Source organism: Ambystoma mexicanum, chromosome 2p (assembly GCF_040938575.1).
Source record: "Ambystoma mexicanum isolate Mex_15411 chromosome 2p, UKY_AmexF1_1, whole genome shotgun sequence".
NCBI lineage: Eukaryota > Metazoa > Chordata > Amphibia > Caudata > Ambystomatidae > Ambystoma > Ambystoma mexicanum.
In genome coordinates, this window is record NC_090923.1 from 1281967450 (window position 1) to 1281994730 (window position 27281).

The following is a 27281-nucleotide window of genomic DNA, read 5'->3' on the forward strand; positions in this document are numbered from 1 at the left end:
GGCTTAACAACTTGTGTTCCTACAAGTGATTTTTCAGAACTCTCTAACTTTGTGCAAGATGTTTGCCCAAGGAGTGCATCAGATCCATTTACTGTGTCCAAATGAGTTTGGGTGTCCTGGCTCCCCAAAGGCATCCTTCTGAATCCATTAACTTTGGTATTGCTTATCCCCCCATAGGTTGTAGCTTTTTGAATACTGTTACTGATGGAAAGGCTCATCTAGACTTCATTGGAGGATTCAGTTGTCCTCATTTTCTGAGAAAAATTGTTATAACCTTTTTACTTCCCTTAACTCTTCCTTTGTGCAACTCAGAATCTACAAATTATGTTGGTGTGATTATATAAATGCAAATACTATCCTTGTAATTGAAGTCACCTCAGGGTGTAGGAGAAGTGTATTGAGCATATCCAAAGATGATTTGTTGGCTTTATTTGATTCTGAATATTAATTTCAAAGTTTATTCGAATTGTTAGAATCATTTGCCTTTTTAAAGAATGCTCATTTAAAACTGATGTTAAATAAATAACTATAACTGAAACCTTGAGTGTAAGTGGTACTTGGCTACTTTCATTTGTACAGCTCACATTTACCCCTCTTGAGATAGGCCTGGCTGCTCCGTCACACTAGCAACGCGTTTAGTACAGACCTATACCAAAAAGTGGGTTACCTAATACCAAGCAGAGTAAGTCCTGTGTAGTCTCACACAGTGTAAATGCATCAGATTCACAGGTGGGACAAGCAGTTCTAAAACATCTATTTGCCGCTGTACCTTCTCACATCCCACCTCCTTCTGTAGATACTGCTCGCTAATCTATGCAGAGCATGTGATGTAAGCAGATCCACAAGCCTCAGAAGGGATACATTACTCACTGTAATCGTATTTCTCATGCTTGCATCTGCTTACATTCACATTCATCCACCCCTCAACCCCTTCTGGAGTCGAAGGCGCAATTGATGTATTCTGGTCTATCACTGTTTATTCTTTATCACGTGTACTCATGCTACACTTCGTGCAACCTCATGTCAGAAACAAACAGTCTGAGGGATATTGACGCGAGAAGGACCAGGGGTACAGTACACGTCACACAAAGGATAGTATTACTAACACGCCCAGTGAATGTATATATATGTCTAAGTATTACTTGTATGACAATCCTTAGCCGATATCGGGCAATAAAATCACGGCAAAAATGACGCTGGTAAAAGAAATTGCTGCAAAAATGCTGTGATTTGACCCGGTAAAGGTGTACCCCATACTACCATTTAAGGGGAGTGGGGGTTGCGGGTATCCCCCCCCCCCCGCTCCCTTTAAATGGTATAATAGTTGCGTGTGTCCCCCGCATCCTTTACATGATTGTGGCGGCAAAACCACAGCATTTTTTCCGCACTATTTTGTATGCATAGTCATTTTTGCTGCGATTTTAAGACATGGAACCCCTTAGCCAAGGTTGTCATTGTTTGGAGTGTATTCAAAAGCCTAATCAATTTATTTTTGTACATCCTTTGTTCAATGGTTGTGTTCCTCATTGTCACCCAAGACTACTCTCAAACAAGGAACCTAAGCCTTACTGCTCTACTACCCGGCCTAGATTGAGTTTGGATGGACATCAGTGGTTTTTCGCTGTAAATAGATGGTCTCTCAGAATCCACCGCCAGGGTAGATTCTGAAAAGACATCTTGGCAACAATTCTCTAAGGCGTCTGAACTAATGTTAACCACAAGGTGTTTTAATGTGCCATGCTATTCATTACTATTTCTATCCTCGGCCATTTGACTAATACCACTTGTTTAATACACTCTTATGCCAAATAACCTGTTTCTGGTCCAGTTTGCACTGTCCAGTATTGCCTTTACTTGATTACTTAGATTAACAGTTGTTTTGTTTGTCAGATGCTGGGAAATCAACAATTGGTGGGCAGATAATGTAAGTACATTTTCACAATCCTAGTTTTTATTTTCTTATGCTGTATTCCTAGACTTAAAACCCCAAAGCAGCAAGGGAATTTTAGTCAATTTCTATAGTTTCAAATCGGGCGTTTTACCAAATATTTCAGTAATTATTTGGCTGTAATAGTTCTTTCTATGAATGTTCATATATTCTGATTGTATTGCGGCCTTTCAACAGCAATATTAATGTCAATTTCTGCTACTGTATCATAAGGAAGAGCACATGAATGAAAGCAACATTAGTGCTTGCATGCTTTTCCAAATCAATGCATTTTTGCACAGAAGAAACTCCTCGTCCTACCCTCACACACTGCAGAAAATGAATAAGCGTCCGTTTTTATGATCTGCTCCATGTGGATTTTCTCCTCTTATAAGGTTTGTAATGGGTAATCTATTTAAGAACATCTGTACAATGTCAGGCCAAGTCTGCCCTGCTGGGATTCAAAGTGGTTACTCTAAGTTGCACAATGATCTCTTCAGCAAGCACTTGCCTAACTTATTTTATCAGTACCCAGTTATTGTATTTCGAGCATGTGCTGGTAAGATGGAGCTACTCAATTATATTGCTACTGTGACAATCATTGGACTTAATATTCTGAGATCCAAGATACGTTACTATTTAATTACTTCTGCAGCACATGTTGGAGAGGCGAGAAATACATTTAATGTAAATCGTGTCCATTTAGCCAGCTTCAGGCATGTTTCCATGGAAAGGGTAAAGGTGTTTTATGATGTGTTTGGATTGCGCCTGTATTTGTGGGCAAGTTTCATGCCTGAGTGGTTTATTTCAGGCATTGGGAAATCATACGGGGTGTGTGAGAAACCTGAAGTTACTCGCATCTACTCCCCAGGGATCTTCTGTTTAGGTGGCCAGGGAAGGTTCATCGCTCTTGGATCCCGACCCTGCGGGTAGACTAGCGAGGGAAGATCACCTGGGCTCAGCGTCTTTGGGATTGGGGAGAGAGTGACAGAGGAAGAGGCACATTATCCACCCTTTTCTGACAGTGACATAACTTATCCTCCCTCAGTTTGTGTAGGATATTGCCGTTCTTATCCTACTTCTCCCCCTAAAGTGAAGGATAGTACTGGGAAGATGATCGTCCCAAGAGTAATGCAGGCTATCTATGAAGAGTGCCATTACAGTACTGGGACAATGAAGAGGGAGCCCGAGAGTTATAGATCTGCAGGTCACTTCCCAATAATTGGCTTGATTGTGGTCAGGCAAACAGGGAGAATTGTACACACCTGAAACCACTTGAAGAGGCACAGTTGTATAAAAAGAGTTGAAGCAGCAGAAGCAGCAGGAAGGCTAGCACAGCTCATGGAAAATCGGGAGAGAGCGGGACCTAGAGGAAGACCCTGTGCAGTGAAGTGTGGATGCGTGGCGAGGGCGCCCTGTCTCCAGGAAGCCGGATTATGAGATCAAGAAGGGAGCCATTAAGTTGGGCAGTCCCTTTTACATGGCCAAGAAGGGCTTGTTCCCTTGAATGGAGAGCCCTTCAGGGGTGTTGAAGGGGCAGGCAGTAAGACCCTGACCTCCAGCCCCAGAAAGCTGCTGACTACAAACAAGAACGCGACAAATAGTGAGTTTCAAAGATTTGTGCTGAAACCCAGTGCGCAGCAGAAAAGCGAAGACTTTGCAGTGTATCGGGAGCGCTCGCGTGCAGCTGGCACGTCTTCGAAAGCTTCCAATTGAAATAAACTATAAATACGCTAGCGGTATAAAAGTGAAGCCGAGGAGAGCTAGCGAAGTGGGAGAAAAATACTGAATGAGCAGATTTCTGTGAAACCGGCAAACCCATATTAAATCAACAGAGACTTCTATATTGCAAGTTATTGTCAACTTTTGAGCTTAAAAGCATTGTCAAGGTGTCAGGAAGTTGGTCAAGGACTACTGGTTGCATGACTTGTAATGGGTAGGCTGTGTGGCTCATCAACTGCGCCTAGACCAGGGAGGACCCGGCCCATCCAGAAGGAGGCTAAAGCTTAGAGAAGGGAACCCTTGAGCTCTTGGACATTTGTGTTCTGAACCAAGGCGGGAAACTTAGGGAAGAGCCCTTAGCGCCCTTGGAACTTGTGCGATTAAGAGAGCGAGGCCAGAGACTGTTCTTTGCTTTTCCTCTGCATCTCTTGGAAGGAGAAATGGGCTGGAGGCATCAATATTTGTGTTTCGGAGCAGACGAGTGCTAAATTTCATACGGAAAACATCATGCTTCCAGGATCGCTTGCAGAAAGTGAACTCTTAGGCATCCTATCCCGTTAACTTTAGTGCAGACCTTTGCTGCACAGTTACTTTTATACTGAAAATGAGGAACGGGGCGATTGGGGAAAGGGGGGATATTTTAGCCTTTGGGGAGTATGTGAGGAGGAGCAGAGGGTGGGTGGGTGTAGAGGGGTAAAATGGTGGAGGTTGGGGGAGGGAGGTAATGAAATAGTAAGGGGCGGGGAAGGATGGTGGGGTCCAGCAGCGAGGGCGGAGGGGAAAATTACTGGTTATAACGGTAGGGGAATGGCGGTTGTGAGTAATTCGACCATCCACACGATGGGTGTGCACTATCCGGACTAATTTGAAATTTTAAATGAAATGATGGTAGACCAACCTCTGGAAAATGTGTGGGACTAATGCACACACCATGACAAAAGCATAGACCTGTGTACTCTTGGAGGGGACACCCTTACAGACACAGTCCACCCTGTCATATTTAGTTGGAATGTGACAGCCAAGAGTACACTGTCCTCTCCAGGAAGTGGGTGGACCAAACTTCTCCCTGCCATGGCCAGCCTGATTAACTAATAATGGCTCCATGGATCCGCCCAGCTCTTTTGTTTGGCCCTGCAGCTGGTCGCATAGATTAACATACCAATTAGAGGGTTTTTCAAATCAGCCCACACGGGGCCTGGCTGCAGTGGTTAACAAAGGAGACAGGAAACCAACAACCTTTCATTTATAATGTGTCAACCTGAAGCCAGCTTCCATCCTCCATATCAATAACAGCAAGCTTTCAAGTCTGGGACTGCGTGTTTACAGTAGGTCACCCCGGTAGGGGGGCACTCCAGTCATAAGGTACAAGAACGTGGTTGCAGGAGCCAGAGAGTCTGGTTTCGCAACATCTTCAAAGGACACCTGTTGCTTTAATCAACAACCACAGAGATCTCCATTAACCAGAGAGACTCTTTGATCTACAGACAGGAAGTTGGGTGGGTCTTAGTATCGCCAATGTTCACCCCTTTACCTTTCCTGTTGCAAAGCACTCTGGTCTTTACCACACGCATACAAGAGATTGTTGGTAAGGACCCCAGGATTCTTTCATTAAGGTAGGCTAAGCCTGCACCAATCACTGTGGCCCACTTGGCTTTAAAAGAGGGCTGAGCCCCTCTTTTGGGAGATCTGTAGACTTCACCAGAAGTAACAAAGAAAATCTCAACCTTGGACCCTGGCTGAAGGTACAGTCTGCCTTACATCTTCCGCCAGTGAAGAAGGCCAGGATTTCCAAAGAGGGAAGCAAGATCCATCCCCAAAACCAGAACCTGTACCCAGCCAGCGCGCAGCGTGCCCTGCAGTAAGCTTCCTGGATAGGAAGTGCCAGAAGGTCTCTGAACCCGAAACCATGGGCAGGGCAGCTGCTGCAACTCCTCAGGTTTGGGCTGTCTGCCTAACAGGACGATGCAAGCCCATTGACGAAGCTGGGAGAAGCGACTCGACGAGCATCTACCGACACCCACCTTAGGACATTTTTAGAGCCAGTGGAGTTCCTCGAGCAGCAACCGACTGCAACGCTCTCAAGCCGCAGTGGCTTAAAGACATCTGAGACGTTTCGGCCAGTTCTTCAGAACGACCGAAAAGCACTGAGACAACTATTCCTGACCCGAGCCGTCGTGTAGGCCAGCCTGCAGCCTTCCGCCAATCAGTCTTGCCTACCGATACGCGCAGCTGACTACCGTCTTGAACTGTCACAGAAGCCTGCAAAGTGCCATGAAGCCGACTCGACCCTGTTGAGCACCAAGAACACCTACAGCAAAAGGTACAATGTTGTTCTGTCCCCCTGGTCCTTCCCAGAATGCCACAAGAGAGACACCGTAAGACCCTTTTGGTTAAACAGACACCATTAAAAACTATTGGCGTTAGTAACCATATGTGAGGTTACATCAGCTATGTCCCAGGTCTGGCCACGAACTACGCTTCCCATGGTGCATCTTACCCCGCAATGTCCCAACTCCCATGTTACCTCTCGTCCCTGGCTAACGAGAGAGAGACACGCACACACACAACTCTATCGTCGTATGGACAGTCCGTACTCACGGTTTGGTGGGAGGGGTTGTCCAGGTCCTGTAAACTGCCCTGTATCGCAAATGTGGCTGTCCCTAGCCCTGTTGAGGTCGGGTGTCGCTCTGGACTGGAGCTAGGCTTGGATAAGGGTTCGCTACCCAATGGAAGGTACCGCCCAAGTGGGTGGGATGAAGTCAGCTGGAGCACCGTACGCAGCGCAGCGTCCAAAGACCCTGCTGATTGGATGGTGGTCGGAAAGGGTCCGGCTCATTGCGGGAGCGCTAATGTTTTTTTGTGTTCTTTTCCTTGGGACTGCAGGCCGAGAGAGACGCAGAACGTTGGAGAAAGGAAGACCAGGGATTCCACTGGGCATACTAAGGTGCCATTCGGCGGACGAACAGATGGCATCCGTACTCCAGAATTAGTTAAAAACTCCTGAGAAGATTATCGAATTGTTGAGCTCTGCCTTGATCGAGCAGCTTTGCAACCTGAATGACTTTTCTTTAAGGCAAAACGTCGCCAGCCTGATCTTCACAGTGGTGGAATAAGGTAACCACCCACCCCCCCTCATGGAGACCATTAAGACGCTGGCAGAAGACCAGCAACGGCTACAACAGCTGATTCAGGTGCAAGGGCACCAGGCACAGGCAGACTGCCAAACTTTGCAGCAGCTGCTCTAAATACAAGGCACTGCTCAAGACCAGAGCCGGGAAGCGCTTCGACTACCACCAACCCCCCCACCCCCTCTCTGTGTTAAAGAAATATCAGACTGGCAAGGACCCTGGTTTGTTCTTCATGAATTTTGAGCGAATTGCCAGGGCCGCCCATTGCCCCACGGAGACGTGGGGTTTCTTTCCTGCCCCTCTGCTTACTAGTGTGATGCAGGGGGCTTTTCAAGCCGCCAACCCCACAGGAGACACGCAAACCCATAGACTTGGGCTCTTTAAGACGAGGTAACAATACTTAAAGATGGATGGGGATGCAGAACCTGCTCATACATCAATAATCAAACTGACTAAGGAAGTTGGCAAAACATAGTACTGTTTTATTTGCAATTATCTAAAACGGGGAGTTATAACGGACATCAACGGACATTTGCTCGAGTTCTCAATGAATTTCATAAACACTACTTTTATAGTCCATATTCATAATCCTTGACGTCACACTACTTGACAGACTACAAAAACCTATGTGGGGATGTCATAAGCTTACAGGGAACATATACGTTCTATACCAACAGGGGTTGTGATTGGGCTTCTAACATCAGGTGGACAACTAAGCCCTCATCGTGCAATTCATAGTCACCAAGTACACGACGATTCATTGGTTCCCCAGCATGGGGTCTGGCATGGATTCACATGCTCATGAATATTCTCCGTTGGCAGGCTGGGAAACCTCAGTAAAAAGAAAATCTGTTACACTTCTGAACTGTCTTTCTCCTAATAACCAATCACTGAGGTCTGGGTCATTCTGCCCCCAGCCCATGACTGCTCTCTACCTAAGCCCCTCCTCTGGCAGCCATCTTCAGATTTTTACCACACGTTCAAGTGTAGGGACTCCTCGTGTTTAGCTGTCAAGCTTTTACTGTGTTTTGTGCTTTTTGGAAGAGTACTACTCTATTTTACGGTAAATCGGGCCTTGTGCTCCATCGATCAACCTTCTACATCCCATGGCTGACGGATCTGGGTACAGCACCAACTCCATCAACGATAGTAAAAATTCTGGGATTCTTGATGGACGACGACTTTACACTTGAGCCACAAGTAACTGCCATACTCAAGAAATGTTTCTTCCTGCTACACGCATTAAAAAGCATCCTACTGTTCCTCTTTCACCCACAAAACACTCACCATCATTGCACTGATGTCCAGAGTATGTCAACAGCCTGTACCTAGGGATGCCAGAATGACTGTCAAAAAAATGTCGGCGCATACATAACGCTGCGGCAAGACCGCTGCTCGGATTACCACGAAGAGAACACATCACACCAGTGCTGAAAATGCAACACTGGCTACCAATAAAAGAGAGAATAAAGTTAAAAACAATGTGCATAACGCACAGAGCAGTCCAAGGAGCAGAGTTCCTAAAGGAAAAAGTAAGTCTACCATCCGACAAGATCACTCGGATCAAGCAACGACATTCGCTTAAAACCAAAACCATACAATAAAAGAAAATTCAGAGTTTCATCTTTCACTCACCTGGCAGCCTTAACCTGGAATAACCTACCAAGAAACATACGCAACACAGAGATCTTCTGGAGTTCAGAGGACTACTCAAAACCTGACTCTCTGCTCTAGATTCAGGAGGCAACATCTAGGAAGCAGGGACCCAAAGGGAAACCTGAATCCCCCGGGAGGAAACCATAATCCTAACCTCCATTATCAATGCGGGGGTGGGTGCGCATCGCCCAGCAATGTCCACACAACGCCAATCTTAAAGGGAACCTTGATAGGTGGGGCACCCACCGGATGGGCAGTGAGGGACAGGTCATCTAGGCAAAACTTTACCAGCCGCAGGGCAGGGTAACCAGCGGAAAACCGCTAGATACACAAACCAATGGAGTCTCACAGAGGAGGGCATGCACGCCTCAACATACCTGCCAACTAGGGGGATAAACTACAGTACCAAACACTCAGGATAACCATAGAGGTTGGGTGTTAGGCAATTATTGATGTAGTAACGCTGTGTGAGACTATGCAACACTTGTCTACTTGGTATTGGGTAACCTACCTTTTGGTATAGGGCTGTACTACACAAGTTGGTAGTGTGAGTGAGCAGCCAGGCTTATCTCAAGAGGGGTAAATGTGAGCTGTAAAGCTGTAGCAATGAAATTCGCAAATACACGTAGCCAAGTAACGCTTATACTCAAGGTTTCAGTTATAAATAGTTATTCAACGTACATTTTTTAAAATAAGCGTTCTTTAAAAAGGGCAAGATATGTAACAATCAAATATACTTTAAAATACTTTTCCATAATCGTCATACGTTGAGTGGATACTCTTTAGAGATGGTTTTTACACACTTCCTACACCCGGAGGTGACTTCATTCAGGAGGACAGCAATTGCATTTATATATCACTAGTACACTTTGCAGATTCTGAGGTTAAATGAAGGAAAAAGGTGAAACAGGTTCTCCGGGCATGCGAGTATACTTAAATCTTCCACTGAAGTCTAGACAGAACCCTTCCCAGCAATAACCGTCTAAACACAAGTTATCACATCTGAGGGACTGAAAATATCAGTCAATGGACTAGAAGAGTCTTTAGGAAGCCAGGACGGCCAAAGTCAATTGGAACACAGTCTATGGAGCTGAGGCACTTTGTCGTTAATAAAAGTCTTGCACAAAGTTAGAGTTTTGTATAAATCACTTGAAGGGTCACAAGATGTTACACTTGTGGAAAGCAAAGCAGGGTTGAAAACAAAAGTAGCCACTGCAAGTCTCAACTGAGAAGAGCAAAGCTTAAGTCAATGAGGTAAGTACCCCACGTCTGAACCCTCTAGTTTGAAGAATAGTGGTCCAGCTGGATTCTGTCCTGTTGCAGCGATGCAGATCCTGGGATACGATATCTAGGGATCAGGGTTACCCCCGCACTCCCAGTTGGCGGGATGATACGGGGCAAATTATTCCCCCATGCTGACGGCTATTAAAAAAGATCTCATGAAATGGAGTTCCCTAAGGATTTTGTGGTTGGGAAGAGGTTTGGCACTCAAAATGGTGGTTCTCCCTCGGTTGCTTTACCTATTTCTGGCTGTTCGGTTGACCAGCCCAGCTAGCTTTTTCAAGGAACTAGATAGGGCAGTCAAGGACTTCATCTGGGAAGGCAAGAGGCCGCGCTTGGCCAAACGACTGACGGCATCTAAGGGAGAGGGGGGCCTGGCCTTATCAAACTTTTGCCGATATTATGAGGCTGCGCAGCTCAGGGTAATCCGAGAATGGTTCTTGGTGGAATATGACAAACAGTGGGTTAAAATAGATAGAGCGGTGGCTCGGCATCACCTAGGGGAGGTGCTGTGGCTCCCGCGCAGTTTGAGACCTTCTCACCTGTATATGAGCGCCATAACAAAGGGGTTGACTGGGGGCGGCTGTGGAGGTTGACCCCGAAGGTGGCTAGGGCTTTTCAACTTCAGGAGGCCTGGTACAAGTACGTGTATGGCTGACACTACACGCCTGCACCCAATATATCCAACAACGTCTGGGACATGCTGGAGGGGTTGTGGCGAGGAGGGTATGGAGGCGCATGTTTGGGATTGTCCCAACATAAGACCCTTCTGGAGAGACATCTCACGGGTACAAGACTAGGTGTTTGGGGAGGGTGCAAGTCAGGACCCCCAGGAAATCCTAATGGGCAGGCAGCGAGAGGCGGGGGGGGGAGGGGAAGGGGGAGAGGGCAATTCAAGGCAAAAGTCGTCTTCATATTAGCTGCGATGGCCCTAATCGCCCAGAGGTGGAAGAGCCCCATTATTCCAACGGAGCAAGACTGGCTGAGGAAAATGTGGGAGATAGTATCGATGGAATGGGCTACAACGGTTAACAACAATTTGGAGAACTTCATCGGACTGGGGAGAGACCATGGCCTACTTAAAAGGGGATTTCAGGGAGCAATGACAACCCCAGAGACTCAAACTGTTGGATCTTCATGGCTGACTCTCCGGAAGAGAAAGGGATGGGGGGTGGGGGTGGCAGCGGGCGTTATGGCTATGTTGGGGGTTGGGTTGGGGGGGATCAAGTTCTGTGAGTGTCTGTTTTCAACTATTTAAAACAATAAAAAGAAGTTTAAAAAAAGTGTCCACCTACTGTTTTATCCTCCCCTTTCTTTGCTTTCAATTACTGTGAACTCTGTTTTTCATCTCTCCTGTCTCCATTCCTCGCCATTACTGTTTTATCACCATACGTGTTTAGTGTACTCAGACAGATCAGCCAGTTTTCTTTAACACTGGCAATTCCAGACCGCAAATGTGGCCCATTCTTATTTTCTTAGTTTCATTTTACTTCATGATCAACTGGGTGCCCCTGCCGTTCCTGCACCCGAGGCAGTGTACGCCTCGGCCCCAGCAGCCTTTTCTGCCACTGTCAATATCTCATGCCACCTCTACAGCCTCAGAGGCCAGATTCTTTGAAAGGTTCCTAGGGCAGATGCAAACTCCCCAGACGGGGGCCATCCTTCGGCAAGCCATCAGGGACATGCTCCCTCTGGTCTCACCACCGGCGCCCGTAGTCATTCATCCTATGGCTCCGGTGCCGCAGGCCCCAGCGCAGCCACCGCTTCCCCAGCCGAATCCTCCGATTCCGGCTTCCCTGCCTCCCACAGCACATGCAGCTCCACACCAGCCCCTGCAGCTGCCACCGGTTCCGGTCTCCACTCCGCAGCCCACAGCGGCCAGCACCTCTCCACCAGTTCCGGACCCTCCTAGCACACTGGTGGACACAGATGGGGAGGAGGACCCCAACATGCCATCTTCAGCCAGGGCCTTCTACGAACGCCTTGCAGGTTTGGCAGAGTATTTGGGCTTTCCTCAAACCCGAGGTAGAGCAGCCCGAGGGGGGGGGGGGTCTTAGCAGAAGTCCTCCCCCTAAGATCCCCCTCCAAAAACGGGGATCCCGATGCAGAAAGACTTAGTCGCCCTGGCCAGGAAGGGGTGGCTGAAGCCACTCTTGGCCCAGCCTATCACTCGGTGCCTGGACGCCAGGCATAGGCAGATGGTGGGGGGGATACACTCTTGCTTTCGCCTCAGTCGTCCTCGGCCACCTAGTCTTCGCTGCTAGGCAAGGAGTGGAATGCAGATTTCCTCCCAGACCTTCTGGTGCAGAGCCAAGCATGCTTTAAGGCAGGCCTACGAGAAGCCAAGCTGGTAGAGCAGGATAATCTGGGAGTACTCAGTGGCCCACATAGATGCCTCTGGCCGGGCCATCTGCATTGCCACGGAGATGAGAAGAACGGCCTGGCTCCGAGCTATTCAATTTAATCCCGATATCCAGGAACAAATTTTGGACCTTCCATTCGAGGGTAGTGACCGCTTCCACTCCACCATGGATGTAGATTTAGGTAAGAAATGCAGCTTGCAGACCGCAAAGTCATTCTCTATTCTTACGAAGACCACGCCCAGTGCCCACTCCCAGTCGTAGCGACGCCCTGACAAGGGTCAGGCCGTTCGGCGGGTTCCGGGACTTCCAAGAACGGAGGTCCTGGCAACCTGACCGTTCTGAGCCAGCATCGGGGGAAACAACAAAAATGGGGTGGCAAGGGTTACTTCCACTCCCCCCCCTCCTCTGCAATAGACTCAGAAGGGAAAAAAGGGCATGACACGCCCCTTCGGGCCCACGTGTCTTCAGTGGGGGCGCAGGATTGCCTCTCAGGTGCGTTTTCGGTGCCAGAATTTTGCAGACCCCTGGATCCTCTAGTAGTCTCCACGGTGTACCGTCTACCGGTACCTTCCTCTCCTCCCCCACAGATCGGGACAGCATCTCTGTGGGTGGAGATCCAGTCGCTCGTCAAGAGACAGGCAGTGGAGGAAGTCCCAGCCTCCCAGCGCGGCTTGGGCTTCTACTGCAGGATTTTCGCCATTCAGAAAAAGAACCAGCCGGTGCAGAGAGTTGTGCTGGATCTTTGCACCCTCAACCAAAATTCAAGATGGTTATGCCAATTTTAATAGCGGAAACACTGTGCAATGGAGACTGGATGCGCTCCCTGGATCTGAAGGACGCGTACCTACACGTCCTGATTTGGCAGCCTCATGGTTCTTTTCTATGATTCAGGATCAGGGGCTACCATTTCCAATACAAGGTGCTTCCCTTCGGCCTCAACTCGGCCCCCATGGTCTTTACCAAGCTGATGAATACAATGGCGGCCCGCCTCACGACCACCACATCTACCCGCACCTCGACGACTGGCTCAACCGGGCTCCATCTCAGGAAGCGGTGCACCTCACTTCCCACGCTCTTATGAACACACTGCATGATCTTGGCTTTTCGCTCAATCTCAAGAAGTTGCAGCTGCAGCCTACGCAGAGACTAACTCTTGGGGCTCATCTGGGACACGTGCTGCGAGAGTGTTTTTTACCTTCGGAAGACAAGATCACAGCAATCAAGAGGGCCACTGCGCAATTCCTCAGCAGAGAAGTGACATCGGCCTGGTGGTACCAACACCTACTGAGTCTCATGGCAGCGGTCCTCTGGCCGACCCCACATGAGAAGGATACAGATGCACTACGCGGCATCATGGAACCAGGAGCGGGGCTCTCAGGTGGAGATGATCAATGTTCCTCCTTCTCTTCACCCGGACCTCACATGGTGTTCCCGGGACTGAAACCTGCTGGCGGGCAAGCCCTTCAGGCAACCTACCCTGCAGGTCACCATCACTACGGACTCCTCCCTCAAGGGATCGGGGGCCACCCTAGACAATCACTGCATCCATGGCACCTGGACCCGGAAGGAGCAGGAGTACCACATCAATAGACTACTAGGGCCCAGTATAAGAGCAAGTGGACCAGGTTCTGCCACTGGGTAGACTCTTAAGGATATCAACCCCCTTGCGTGTACATTGGACGGCGTACCTCGCACACTCTGGCGTGCAGGTAGACACTTGCCGCATGCATCTGGCAGCCATTGGGGCCCACAGAAACTCTGAGGAAGAGATCTCCTCTTCCAACCCGATTGTCAAGAAGCATTTGACGGGACTCGCCAGACTGTACCCGCCCATGAAGAGGCCGCACCCGGTGTGGGACCTCCTCCTAGTTTTGGGGGCCCTGGCTCACAAACCATTTGAGCCAGTGGCATCTGCGGACATCAGTCTGGACACCATTAAGACGGCCTTGCTAGTCGGCCTCACTTCGGCTTGCAGAGTTTGCGAAATCCAGGCGCTGTTCACCTCAGAACCCTATACGGCGTTTCACAAGGACAAAGTCCTGCAGGCACACCCGGCATTCCTACCTAAGGTGCCTTCTTCATTTCATCTAAAAGAAGAAATAGTGTTGCCATCTGAACGAAGAAATACTGTTGCCTATGTTTTTTGCCGATCATAAGGATGAGGCACAGAGTTCTGCTCTGCCTCTGTCAGGCGTGCACTGAAAATCTACTTGGATAGGACCAAGGACTTCCGCAAGTCGGACGCACTGTTTGTCACCTTCAGTGGATCAAGACTGGGGTATCAGGCCTCCATAGCCCTTTGGATGTTCTCGGCCATCAAAGAAGCTTAGGAGGAACAACATAGGCCACCTCCGGCCAACATGCACGCCCATGTGGTCAGAGCCAAGGCAACAGCCATTGCTTTCCAGCGGCGTGTCCCCTGGCAAGTCATAAGCAGGGCAGCCACATGGGCTACCCCATAGGCTTTCTGCAAGCACTACTGTTTGGACGCCGAGTCTAAGTCGGGCGCATGGCTTTCTGACAGTCGGTTCTTAGAAACCTGTTTACTTACGGAGGGGCCCCTCTTCACCCTGGGGCTACACTCCATTCTAATCGCCCATGCAGTATGGGGTAAGGGGAGTAAATTATAAGTTGCTCACCGTAGTGACTAACATACTCTTAGTCCTTAGTCCCCTTTCCTCCATACGTCCCACCATCCCCCCCGCCCCCAATAAAACTGGTGTTATTCGGCAAGGTTCATCCATTGTCGACTGGTCTATGGGGACTGAGGTGTGGTGCCGGAGGGCTGGGCCAGGACAGCGCATGCTCCCAGGGCCGCACCCCCGCGCGCCTCTAAATTTAAAAGGGGAAGGTTTTTTTTCTGGTGAAAAAGGTTCCGTCTCACGTGCCTTGGACGGGATGCCCATTCAGTATGGAGGAAATGGGGCTAAGACTACGTTAGTCACTACGGTGATTAACTTATCATTTTTTCCATGCTCACAGCTTATTTAACGTAACGCTTGGTTCTGTGTGATTCTTTGAATTTCTTCGAGTTTCCTGAGAAAAGTCTTCGAGTTTTCGGCAAGATGGCTTCATCATACGCTCTGTCGACTCCTCGGTCCAGTTGTAAAAAATGCTGCGACAGCGATGCAAAAATGTCCATGACTGACCCCCACAGGATCTGCCTGTGGTCTAGGGGCAGAACATCCGTATTTGGAGTGCGACGAATGCATGTCGATGACTGCCAAGGCCTTGAGGGAGCGCAGAGGGAATTTGGTGAGAGGTAGGCCTCCAAAATCTATTACCCCGGCCAAACGTAAATCTTCTGATGAGTCGAAACCTTCGTCTCCCTCTCATAAAAAACATGAATGTTTGCGGTCACGAAGTGGGGTCGCATCATTCCTCGTCTTCGAGGTATGGTAAAAAGAGGCGCCATAGATCGCCGTCCACCTCCTCTAGTTCACTCGAAAGAGTTGTTTGTCCCTCAAAGCATAGTACCCCAGCCCAATGGGAGGAATTCAGAATGAGTATGATGGTGTTCGAGAAAGCGGCCTTGCTCCCCTCAAACACCTACAGGCGAGACCCCAGACAAAACACCTGGGAAGCACAGTCCTCGACCCCCAACAGTGGAAACTCCTCAAGAGCCATCTAATCCCTTGAGTCGAGAGAGAGCATCTGACACGCAAAAAAATCGTCATCGATGTCGAAAGAAATCCATACTGCAAGCCCGACGAGTGCGTCCTTGATGCCAAAATCGAAGGAGAAACCATTGGCGCCTCAAGTGTCAACCTCCTCGACGCTGTATTTGACAATTCCCTCGACGCTATCCTTGAAGACCTCGACGTTTGTGTCAAAGCCATTGATGACTTTGTGGAAACCTTTAAAGCCGTTGACGTCAACTTCGACGATTTCGACACTGTCAGCTCCCATTATGACGTCCTTGGCGCCCTCCTCCTCTTTTGAGAGGATTTATAGTCTTCACCCTCGTTCAGAGTATTTTAAAACTTTCTTCAATCTATGAGGGTGCTGAACACTCATCTGACGAGGAAAGACCATGTGGGACACCTTCTGTACCAGAAGAACTGATATCCGAAGAGTCTCGGATAAAGAACCTACAGGACTCTCTACATGAGGCAAGTGGCATTGACACTTGCCCCAGAAGTTGAATTTGCTAAGGCAGATCCAGGGGATCATGCCGAAGGCAACTACAGGCAACTCATGACTAGAGTAATGGAATATATGGGATGGTCCAGGCCCACGCTTCTTTTTGGACAGGATGATTTAACGGACATACTGGACAACGTACCACAGGAAGACCCTTTTGTGCCATTCCCTAAGGCTCTGCAGTGGATGGTAGCTTCCAACAGGGAAACACTTAAAAGTTGCCCCGGCAGTCAATAAGAGGCTAAAAGCCAAATACAGAGCTTCAATTTCTGACACTCTGTACCTTTCGAAACATCCAACACCAGAATGCCTGGTAGTACCTCTTCTGGCAAACAAAATGCCTATACCACAAACGATGCCATGGACAAGGTTTTCTTGGGCGGTAGTATGGCGTTAAAATCTGCTAATGCTACGTGCACGCTGGCAAGGTTTACCCACACCCATTGGGACTGTATTTCTATGACTGCTGACCACATCCCCGAAGGACAAGAAAGAGATGGTTTCTTTAACCTTGTCACGGATGGGAAGGACTCCATGTACGAATCCCTCCAAACTGGTCTTCACTGGGTTGACAGCATCAGCAGAGCCATGACGGCTAGTGCAGTTCTGCAGGTTTGCGTGGTATATTTGCCCCAGACGTTCAGTCCAGACTTCTCAACATGCCCTTTGATGGCACACATCTATTTTATAATAAAGCTGATGAGAGTTTAAAGAAGCTGCAAACTTCCAAGGCGGCAGCCAAATCCCTTGGAGCTGCAAAAAGAAACTCCAAACGGCCCCACAGGTGTGCCCTGGAGGTGTAGGTCCTTTCGCTATTCTGCATTTCGGAAGAGGCAGAAGACAGCCAGCTCAAAGAGGTAAAAGATGATTCCCCTCTGGTGGATGGGGTAGAGGGACTAAGACCGCAACAGCAGGGGCTGCCTTTCCCTCAGCCGCTCCAAAACCTCTCTGGGGTCTTGCAATACAAGACGGCAGTAGGAGGCAGGTTGTCACAGCATCTGATAGAATGGCAGGCTATTACTTCAGATGCTTGGGCATTGGGAACAGTTGTCCAAGGTTACTGCCTACCTTTCCTGCAAAAACCTTAGTCATCCACCACGGAACAACTCTTTGAAGGTTCCAGATCCGCTCCTTATATAGGAGATTTTAACCCTGCTGGAGAAAGGTGCTATTGAACCGGTACCTGTAGCGCAGGGGTGCACAACTGATTTTGACAGAGGGCCGAAAGTACCTTGCATGAGGGCTATAGTGGGCCAAAAAGTAAATGTGGGCGGGGCGGTAGGCGGGGTGTGGCAGGAGGCTTTTTCAACCCCCAATTTGTATTAAACACATGGAAAAAGAATGTTTTTGAGGGCTAACGATTTTTATTTGCATTTCAAACTTACATTTTGTACTACACATTTTCCATTGTTATAATTTATTTCTATTTAGTTATTCTATCTCGTCTGTTTAATTAAATGATATACATTTTATTGACCCTAGATTGGACATTCCGTTATTTTGGACTGCTATAGTTTGTTTGGGTTGCCCAGGAGGAGTATGGCCTTCGTTGGGTCAGGTTTCCTCAAAAAGCAAAGGATGTACATCTCCGAACTGTGCCTGTTTTAGCTTTATTATTGGGTTCACTCTTGGAGTGCAAAACTATGCCCCATGGCTCCCACCCCCAACCAAACACTATGCCCCATGGCCCCTCACCCCCAACCAAACACTATGCCCCATGGCCCCCTCACCCCCAACCAAACACTATGCCCCATGGCCCCCTCACCCCCCAACCAAACACTATGCTCCATGGCCCCCTCACCCCCAACCAAACACTATGCCCCATGTCCTCACCCCCAACCAAACACTATGCCCCATGTCCCTCACCCCCAACCAAACACTATGCCCCAGGGCCCCCTCACCCCCAACCAAACACTATGCCCCAGGGCCCCCTCACTCCCAACCAAACACTATGCCCCATGGCACCCTCACCCCCAACCAAACACTATGCCCCATGGCTCCCCCACCCCCAACCAAACACTATGACAGTTAGAAAAAAACACCTTTTTGGAGGTGTACCGTTTTATTTGCATTTAAAACTTACTTTTTGTACTATACATTTCCCCAAATCATACAGGATGAAACAGTGAACCAGACGTAGTTGATCAGTGAGAAACATTGCAGCGTTTCTCGGCTGTCAGTTTCTGGATCTCAGGCTCCAGTGAGGTTGTTCCTACTCTCAGGATAGCATGGAGATGTTGGTCACTTAGTCTTGTCCTTAGGCTGGATTTATGTAGTTTCATTTGTGAAAAAACTTGCTCACAAATGGAAGTACTGCCAAACATAGATACCATCTTTAATGCTTCCCGTGACAGATTGGGGAATTGAGCAGTGTCCAGAGACTGATGGAAGACTTATAAAGGCATCTCTCTGTACTCATTTTTGAGGGCACTACAGCACTGAAGTTCAATCAGTTCCAGTTGCAGTTCAGGTTGCACACGGTCAACATCAGCTGAGAAAGGGTCTGCAAAAAGTTTAAAAGAGGCTCGCTGGGATTTGAATTGTGAGAAACGATTTTCAAAAACATTTTGCAGTTCCTTCAGGACCTTCACATGCCGATATCATCCTACATACTTGTCATGGGGGGGGGAAACCTCTGCACATGCGGGATAGTGTACCAGCATCCCTTTCTCCAGTTGGGCTGTCAGAAGCTTTAACTTTATTTCAAAGGCACAAACTGCCTCAAACAGATCCGATATGAGATTTTGGCTTCCTTGCAACTTTAAATTTAAATCATTGAAATGGCCTGTCAGGTCAGTCAGAAAAGCAAAGTCAGCCACCCAGTCAATATCCTGCATGACAGAAGTGTCCATTCCCTTTTCATCAAGGAATGATTTTATTTCGTGCCGTAAAGCAAAGAATCGCTTCAGCACATTGCCACGACTAAGCCATCGACCATCGTTGTGATATAGGACATCACCATAATCCGCCTTTACCTCTTCTAAAAACGCCTGAAACAATCGGTGATTTAAAGAGCGTGCACGGACAATATTAACCGTTTTCATAACAAAGTCCATCACTTCAGTGAATTTCAAATGTTTTGCACATAATGCCTCCTGGTGGATGATGCAGTGATAATTTTTTAAATGGACAGCCTTCTCGCCGAAGTGCCTTTTCAAGCAGCCAATAAACCCATTTAGCTCCCCAACCATGGCTGGCGCCCCATCAGTCGTCGCGCCTATCAAAGCATCCCATAGCAAATTTAAATCATAGATTAATTTTTGAAAGGCATTAAAAATGTCAGCACCAGTAGTCCTGCCATGCAAAGATACCAGGGAAGCCAGTTCCTGAAATACTTTGCATTGATTATCGACCCCCGAATGAAAATTAAGAGTTGGGCTGTGTCACTTGCATCTGTGCTCTCATCAAGGGCAGCTGAAAAGAACTTGACATCCTTACACCGCATTTTCAGTTGGCTGTAACAATTGTCAGCCATGTCTACAATACGCCACTGGTTACTCATACGTGAAAGGGGAACATTTGTAAAAGCATCTTTTTTTTTCTTTACACACTGCCTCACAAATCTCCATCAGGCAGTCTTTAACAAAATCCCCATCTGTGAAAGGATGTGCTGACCTTGCAATAAGCTGTGCAACCTTATAACTCGCAAAGGTGGCACATTCAAATCCTTTTTTTTCTGGGCAAAAAAACCCTGTTGCTTAGTCAGCTGTGTTTTTAGCTCCCCAGCTTTCTTAATTCTCGCTTCCCCCTGCAAATTCTTATATTGTGAATGTTTTGTTTCACAATGGCGGCGGATATTATATTCCTTGGGGACTGCTATGCATTCGAGACAAATGAGACACGAGTACACATTAGGTTTGGACGCGATGAAAAAAAACTTCAGTCCACTCATCCTTAAATTGATGGTGCTCCTGGTCAATCTTTCTTTTTTTTTTTTACTACACTGAACATTGGCAGGGACATCTTTGGATAAAGATACAAACTCCAGTGTTATGCTCCCACTACGACGGTCCAAGTCTAGAGTACATACAAATTATATACTTTTTTGAGAATCCTAGAAGCGACAAAAGAACAAGATCAGATAAAGAACATAGCCTTGCCAGCATACCTTTTCATGCACTTATTGATGGATACTTTCAGGAATAGCAGGCTGCATAGCATATCAAACTGCTATGTTTGTTATTAAGTTGGAAATTGAGGACATTCTTTAAAAAAAAAAAAAAAACATTTCAAAGCACAAGCTGTTGCCAAATTATAAGCTTTTGAAAGGAATTATCACAGGATGACCAATTACTTTAGTGAACATAAAGAAACTGATCTCAGTTTCTTCCTGGCCATGGCAAAACTGACAGGAGCTCTACCATATTGCGCCAGAGAACAGTGCTACAGGTATTGGCCACGTGATCCACAGCTGGGTGCAGGCAATGGGACGCCCTGAGCTCGCCCTTTTGTTGCCTGAGAACATTTCCAGTATATTTTTAGATTTGAAACTGCAATATCCATTAAATCTTGGAACCATCACTTTGTATAAAGTGCTTGCCGGTTTGAATTCCTAGCAGATGAATAGAAATGTATTCCATAAAGTTAGCACTGATATTTATTCCTTTTGTAAATATTGGGCTTGGATCCGTTGAGGACCTTTTCAAACCCCCGGTTTCCCCTGTAATCTCCCCAGCTAACATTCCAATGGAACCTGGGCAATGTGGAGTGGCAGGGTAGAAATGTTTGGCTTCCATTTGACTTTTGGAGCCCATTCCCAATCGGGCACAAAGTCGAACCCCCCACCCCCAAATCAGCACACACACTCAGGCATGCACCCATACAGACCCGAACCCCCCACCCCCAAATCAGCACACTCTCAAACAAGCACCCATACAGACCTGAACCCCCCCAACTCAGCACACAAACATGCACCCATACAGACCCAAACCCCCCAACTCCGAACCCCCACCCCCCAAATCAGCACACACACTCAGGCATGCACCCATACAGACCCGAACCCCCCACCCCCCAACTCAGCACACACTCAAGCATGCACCCATACAGACCCGAACCCCCCACCTCATCACACACAAACATGCACCCATACAGACCCAAACACCCAACTCCGAACCACCACCCCCCAAATCGGCACACACACACACTCAAGCCTGCACCCATACAGACCCGAACCCCCCACCCCCCAAATCGGCACACTCTCAAACATGCAAACATACAGACCCAAAAACATTCAAAACCAAACATTCATACACATCAGACACCCCCCCCATCTCAACATACACAAAAAAATTTCAAAACCAAACATTCATACACATCCGACACCCCCCCAGCCCGACATCTCAACATAAACAAAAAAGCATTCAAAACCAAACATTCATACACACCTGACACCCCATCCCCCCCAAACATACACCGCACAAACATACAGAGAAACAGCCCCGACACACATACACAAACGGACCACTTATCGGAGACGTGCTGGAAGGCAGGTAAGCTGGAACGCTGGCGAGGTAACTGGAATCGTGCTACGGCTGGCGTGGTCCAAGGCTGAAATGCCTTCCGGCATCAAGCCTTATGGACCACGCCAGCCGTAGTGCTGGCCCTCCATTGGTGCAGCACACACGCACTACGTGGCTCGTAGGAGCGATGTGGTGCATGTTTGCTGAGCCAATGAGCCAATGCTGAGCCAATGAGGGCCAGTGTTTTGTCCGGCCCGGAAGACAACGGACTTTCCTAATGGAGGGCAGCCGGACAAAAGAGCATGGCGGGCCGCAACTGGCCCGCGGGCCGTATGTTGTACGCCCATGCTGTAGTGGAAAGGAACAAGGGTTGGTACTCCCGTTGTTTTCCAATTCCAAAGAAGGACGGAGGAGTGAGACCCATCTTGTACTTAAGAGACTTGAACAAATTCCTCAGGAAGTACAAGTTCAAGATGGTAACCCTTTCTCAGATCCTTCAGGCCCTCCAGCTTCAGGATTGTATGGTATCATTGGACCTCCAGGATACTTACTTTCATGTGCCGATCCATCACCAGCACAGGCAGTACCTGAGGTTCACCATTGGCAACTCTCACTATAATTTTCGGGTTCTGCCATTTAAACTAACCTCCGCTCAACGGTTTTCACCAAGCTAATGGCGGTTGTGGCAACGAGTCTCAGGAGAGGGGTGATTCGCTTCTACCCCTACCTGGACAATTGGCTAATTGGAGCCAGTTCCCCAAAACAAGCCCTGGATCATCTTAGCTATACTTGCCACGCCCTCCCCAGGCTGGGCTTTTCCCTCAACTTCAAGAAGTCTCAAATGATACATTCACAAAGACTCCAGTTTATCAAAGCAATCCTGGATGCATCCCTGGGAAAGGCCTTGCCACCAGAGGTGAGGGCTCCAGAAATACTGCAGAATGTGGCAAAATTCCAGAATGGCCAACATGATCCGGCCTTCGACTGAGGTTGCTCTGTCTCATGGCATCCTGCATTTTTCTGATGCCAGATGCTCTCCTGAAAATGAGATCTCTCCAATGGGCTCTCAGGACCCAGTGTTCACAATTCTCAGGAAGGATGTCAGATCTCCTCCTACATATCCCAGACAGTCTCACTGGATCTTCAGTGGTGGGTCTGTCAGGAAAACTTCTTGAAAGGAGAACCATTTTGGCAACCAACAGTAGTGACGGACGCCTCACTCACGGGGTGGGGAGCCCATACCAACGATTTGACGTTCACCGGTCGTTGGTCTCCATCGGAGTCCAAACTACATATCAACCTTTTAGAGCTGAGGGCAATCAGACTAGCGCTGAAGGCCTCTCTGCCATCTGTACGGGGAAAGAATGTCCTGATAATGACGGACAACACAGTGGCCATGTACTAGCTCAACAAAAGAGATGGTGTTGGGTCATTACCACTGTGCAGAGAAGCAATGCAGCTCTGGTTCTGGGCATTACAAGAAGGAATCTCTCCATCAGCAGTTCACCTAGCTGGAGAGAAGAACAGGATGGCGGACGCTCTGAGCAGGGAGAGCGCAGTCTCCCACGAGTGGGGAACTAGCTGAAGAAGTCCTTCAAGAGATCTTCACCCTTCGGGGAACCCCTCAAGTGAATCTTTTCGCACTTCTGGTTGGCCCCGGTCGCAAACTGTTCTGCTCAAGGAAATTTCCCCCAAGAGGAGCTCTAGGAGATGCGCTCGTGGTGGACTGAGAATTTCCACTCTTTTTTACACGTTTCCTCCAGTCGCCGTCATTCCTCATGTAATGAAGTTGAGAAGGTTCAGAAAATCCATGATCCTAATTGCCCTGGATTGGGCCAGGAGAACCGGTTACCACGACCTTCTGGACATGTCCATCTGCCCTCCGATTCGTCTTCCACTAAGAAGATCACTCTCTCACTCTCTCACTCTCTCACTCTCTCACTCTCTCACTCTCTCACTCTCTCACTCTCTCACTCTCTCACTCTCTCACTCTCTCACTCTCTCACTCTCTCACTCTCTCACTCTCTCACTCTCTCACTCTCTCACTCTCTCACACACACATCCGGATATCGGGACTCTCAGCTATCATGTATGGGTTCTGAGAGGCTGAGATACAAGGATTGGGACCTCCTGGCCGATGTAATGGAGGTGTGGCTTTCGGTCAGAAGACCAGCAACCAAATCTTTATACCGCTGCCGTTGGAAAAAGTTCTGCAGCTGGTGTAGAAATAAGAATGTTGACCCTTTGATTTTTTTATTTCTATTGCTCTCGTACACAAGTGTTTCAGAGTGCGACAAGGCAAGGGAGAGGAACAGGGGAGAACAAAACAGCGATTTTACTGGGCCCAGTGACATTGAGAACGTGCAAGTGAATGGGAGAGAGGGAGGGGAAAAGTGCATGTAAGGGGGAGTATTGGAAAGTGTGAAGCAGAGGAGAAACAGATAAATAACAATAAATAAATAATAAAGGCGACAAACTGGTAGTGCAGTCAGCAATTTGCAAGTGATAGGTTTAAGACAGGTTTAAGGCAGCAGACAGGGTAGGTCTGATAAGTGCAGGAAGAAAAAGGGGGGCTGTATGGGTACAGATACAGACCCCAGGGCAAGGGGTGGCCCGGAGGCAGTGCGGGAGGATGGCAGGGTGAGCAGGTACCTGGGCCCTGAAGGTGGCCAGGTTCACGGTGCCAAGAGAACAGATCAGCAGGGGAGAGGGGGAGCGAAGGCAGAAGAAAAGAGTAAGATCTTGAGGTGCTTCTGGAACCAGAGATGGTTCTCCTCAAGGTTTAGATTGGCAGGGAGGCTGTTCCAGAGGGAAGCCCCAGCCAAAGCCATTTCTACCCCCAGCTCGTTTCTTTGAGAAACGACTGTCCCTGAGGGAGTTGGAGGTAGAGGAGCGAAGAGCTTGAGATGGGGGGGGGGGGTATTTGCGGAGGGATAGCTGAAGGTATTTTGGACCCAGGCCCCAGAAAGCCTTGTGGACAATGCAGAGGGTTTTGAATTTAATCCTTGCATCCACTGGGAGCCAATAGAGAGATTTCAGAGCTGGAGAGATACGATCCCAGGGCTTGAGGCCAAGGACAAGTCTTGCAGTCCTGTTCTGGATTAGTTGCAGAGGGCGGAGAGTAGAGGCAGGTAGATTTAGAAAGAGGCTGTTACAATAGTCCAAGGTAAAGAGAACCAGAGCTTGGGATACCATGAGCTTCTGGGGGAAGGAGAGGATAGGCTGATACACCAATGGTGTTTTTACATGCAATACACCGTTGGTGTTATCTTTTCTTGTACGTTTGGCAAATCTGGGGCTCCAGATTGGAACAATCCTAGGATATATAGCAGCGCTATCCATCTTCAAGCGCACTGCAGAGGAAGTCTTCTACTTTGAGATTCTTTTGGCAATCCAATTCTTAAAAGGATTAACTAATGTTTATCCTCTGACTCATTTCCAAGTCCCATTGTGGGATCTAAATTTAGTTTTACACTATCTTCATTCTTGCCCATTATGACTTCTCAGCTTAAACAGTTTTCTTAGTGGCTATAACATTTGCCCGAAGGGTGAGTGAGCTGCAGCCTTTATCCTGCAAGCCTCCTCATACTGTTTTTCTTAAAGATAGAGTGGTATTGAAAGTGAAAGGTTGTTTCTGAATTTCACATCACTCAGAAAATATCCTTACCATCCTTTTATCCTCCACTACACCCTGGAAAAGAGGAAGAAAGGCTTCACAGACTCGACCCTAAGCGTGCACTGAGTTTCTACATTACTAGATTGGCAAAACTGAGAATGAATGATCAGTTGTTTGTGGGCTATACAGGCCATAAACTATGTCTAGCCATCACCAAACAAGCCATCTCTAGATTATTTTAACAATTTCAGAGTGTTAGACTGGCCGGTAAAGACCCACCAGAATATCTATGGGCTCACTCAACCAGGCTCACTCTGCTTTGTAGAGGGGAGTTCTAATAAAGGATATTTGTTCAGCTGCCACACGGTCGTCTGCACGCGCCTTTATGGAATGCTACAGCCTGGATTCCTCCACTAGCCAAGAGTCTGTTTTTAGAAGGGCAGTGATGCACTCTGTGCATTCTTGATCACTTCAATTTTACTCCCTCCTCCGAATAAGGTAACTGCTTTGAGAGTGTAGCAAATATGAGAAATACGTGGGAGGACAAAATCCATTAAAAAGTTACTTACCCATGGTAACGTTATTTCGGCTGGCTGTTACTCCCACATATACCTTATTGCCCCTCCCATCCTACCCCTTAGTAAAACTTCCCTTGTGGTTACAGTCTGTGCTCTCTCAAGGGGAGTAACCGTCTAACTCAAGACAGTGTTTCGCTCTTCAAAACAGAACTGAGCAACGGGTAGCTGCGCGCGTTACCTATACCAGTGATGACATCAATATCACGACGGAGACCTCCGAGGGACATCGACTCGACCAGGCATCTACACACAGCGCCCTCTGCTGGGAAAACATTTTCTGAAGCAGCAAGCTGGATATTAGGAAATATCAACAATAAGGAATACGTGGGAGGAACATCCATTCGAAAGAACGTTACCATGGGTAAGTAACTTGTTCTTTGATTCTTCCTTTGTGTAATCTCAAGACACCATGACAGTGTTGATTTTTAAAACGCTCAGAGAGAGACTAGTTTATTTTGTCAGCTGCAACTTTACTCAGGTGGTGTAAAGACAGTCTGAGCCCTCTCTCCATCTCTTTTCCCCCTTCCATTCATAAAGGGGGTATGTATACAATTTACAACATTGATTACATTATAACAGCCATTTCTTTGGTGCTCAAATTGAACTGCAGCCGAGTCTCACGTTTCCTTCAACAGCTGCTCCTGGCTAATTTAACACTTCGTACGTATTCTCAACGCAGGGCCAACAGCTCTAACCTAGCAAGGACATTCTGTGTTTTTTTCAGGCTAAGGCTATTTAAAACATGCTCGCAGTTAACTGTTTCAGAAGTGAATTAATGTTAAACACTTGCAAAGCTTACAATGAAAATACATATGGCTAACACCCCTGTGACATCTTTTACCCTTCCTCACCTTTTGTAGGATATTGGCGTTCTTATCCTACTTTGCCCCCTAAAGTGAAGGCTATTACTGGAAACATCATCCCAAGAGTAATGCAGGTTATCTATGATGTGTGCCATTATAGTACTGGGACAATGAAGAGGGAGCCTGAGAGTTACAGATCTGAAGGTCAGGCACGTCCCAATAATTGGCCTGATTGTGGTCAGGCAAACAGAGAATTGTGCACACCTGAAACCGCTTGAAGAGGCATAGGTATATAAAACGCAAAGTGAAGCAGGTGTGAGAGAAGCAGCAGGAAGGCCTGCACAGTTCCTGGGAAACCGGAGGAGAATTGTATGCCGAGGTGCTGTGCGTTAAAGTGTCGATGTGTGGTGAGGGAGCCGTGTCTCCAGGAAGCCGTAGTAAGAGAGCAAGGAGGGAGCCGTGAAGTTGGGCGGTACCTTTTACATGGCCATGAAGTGCTCATTCCCCTGAATGGAGGAGTCTTTCAGAGATGTCTGAGGGGTAGGCAATGGGATACTGACCTCCAAGTCCCAGAAAGCAGCTGAGTACAAACAAGAACGCAACAA

At 47.9% G+C, this 27281-nt stretch overlaps 1 protein-coding gene across 1 annotated transcript in view; it reads left to right on the top strand.

Moving 5' to 3' along the window:
* The window catches only part of GSPT1 (G1 to S phase transition 1), a 647462-nt gene that overhangs the window by 147811 nt on the left and 472370 nt on the right, over positions 1-27281 (top strand). The window contains exon 5 of the mRNA XM_069645596.1: positions 1891-1924. Within this exon, the coding sequence (XP_069501697.1) occupies positions 1891-1924 (34 nt within the window). The remainder of the gene's footprint in view (positions 1-1890; positions 1925-27281) is intronic.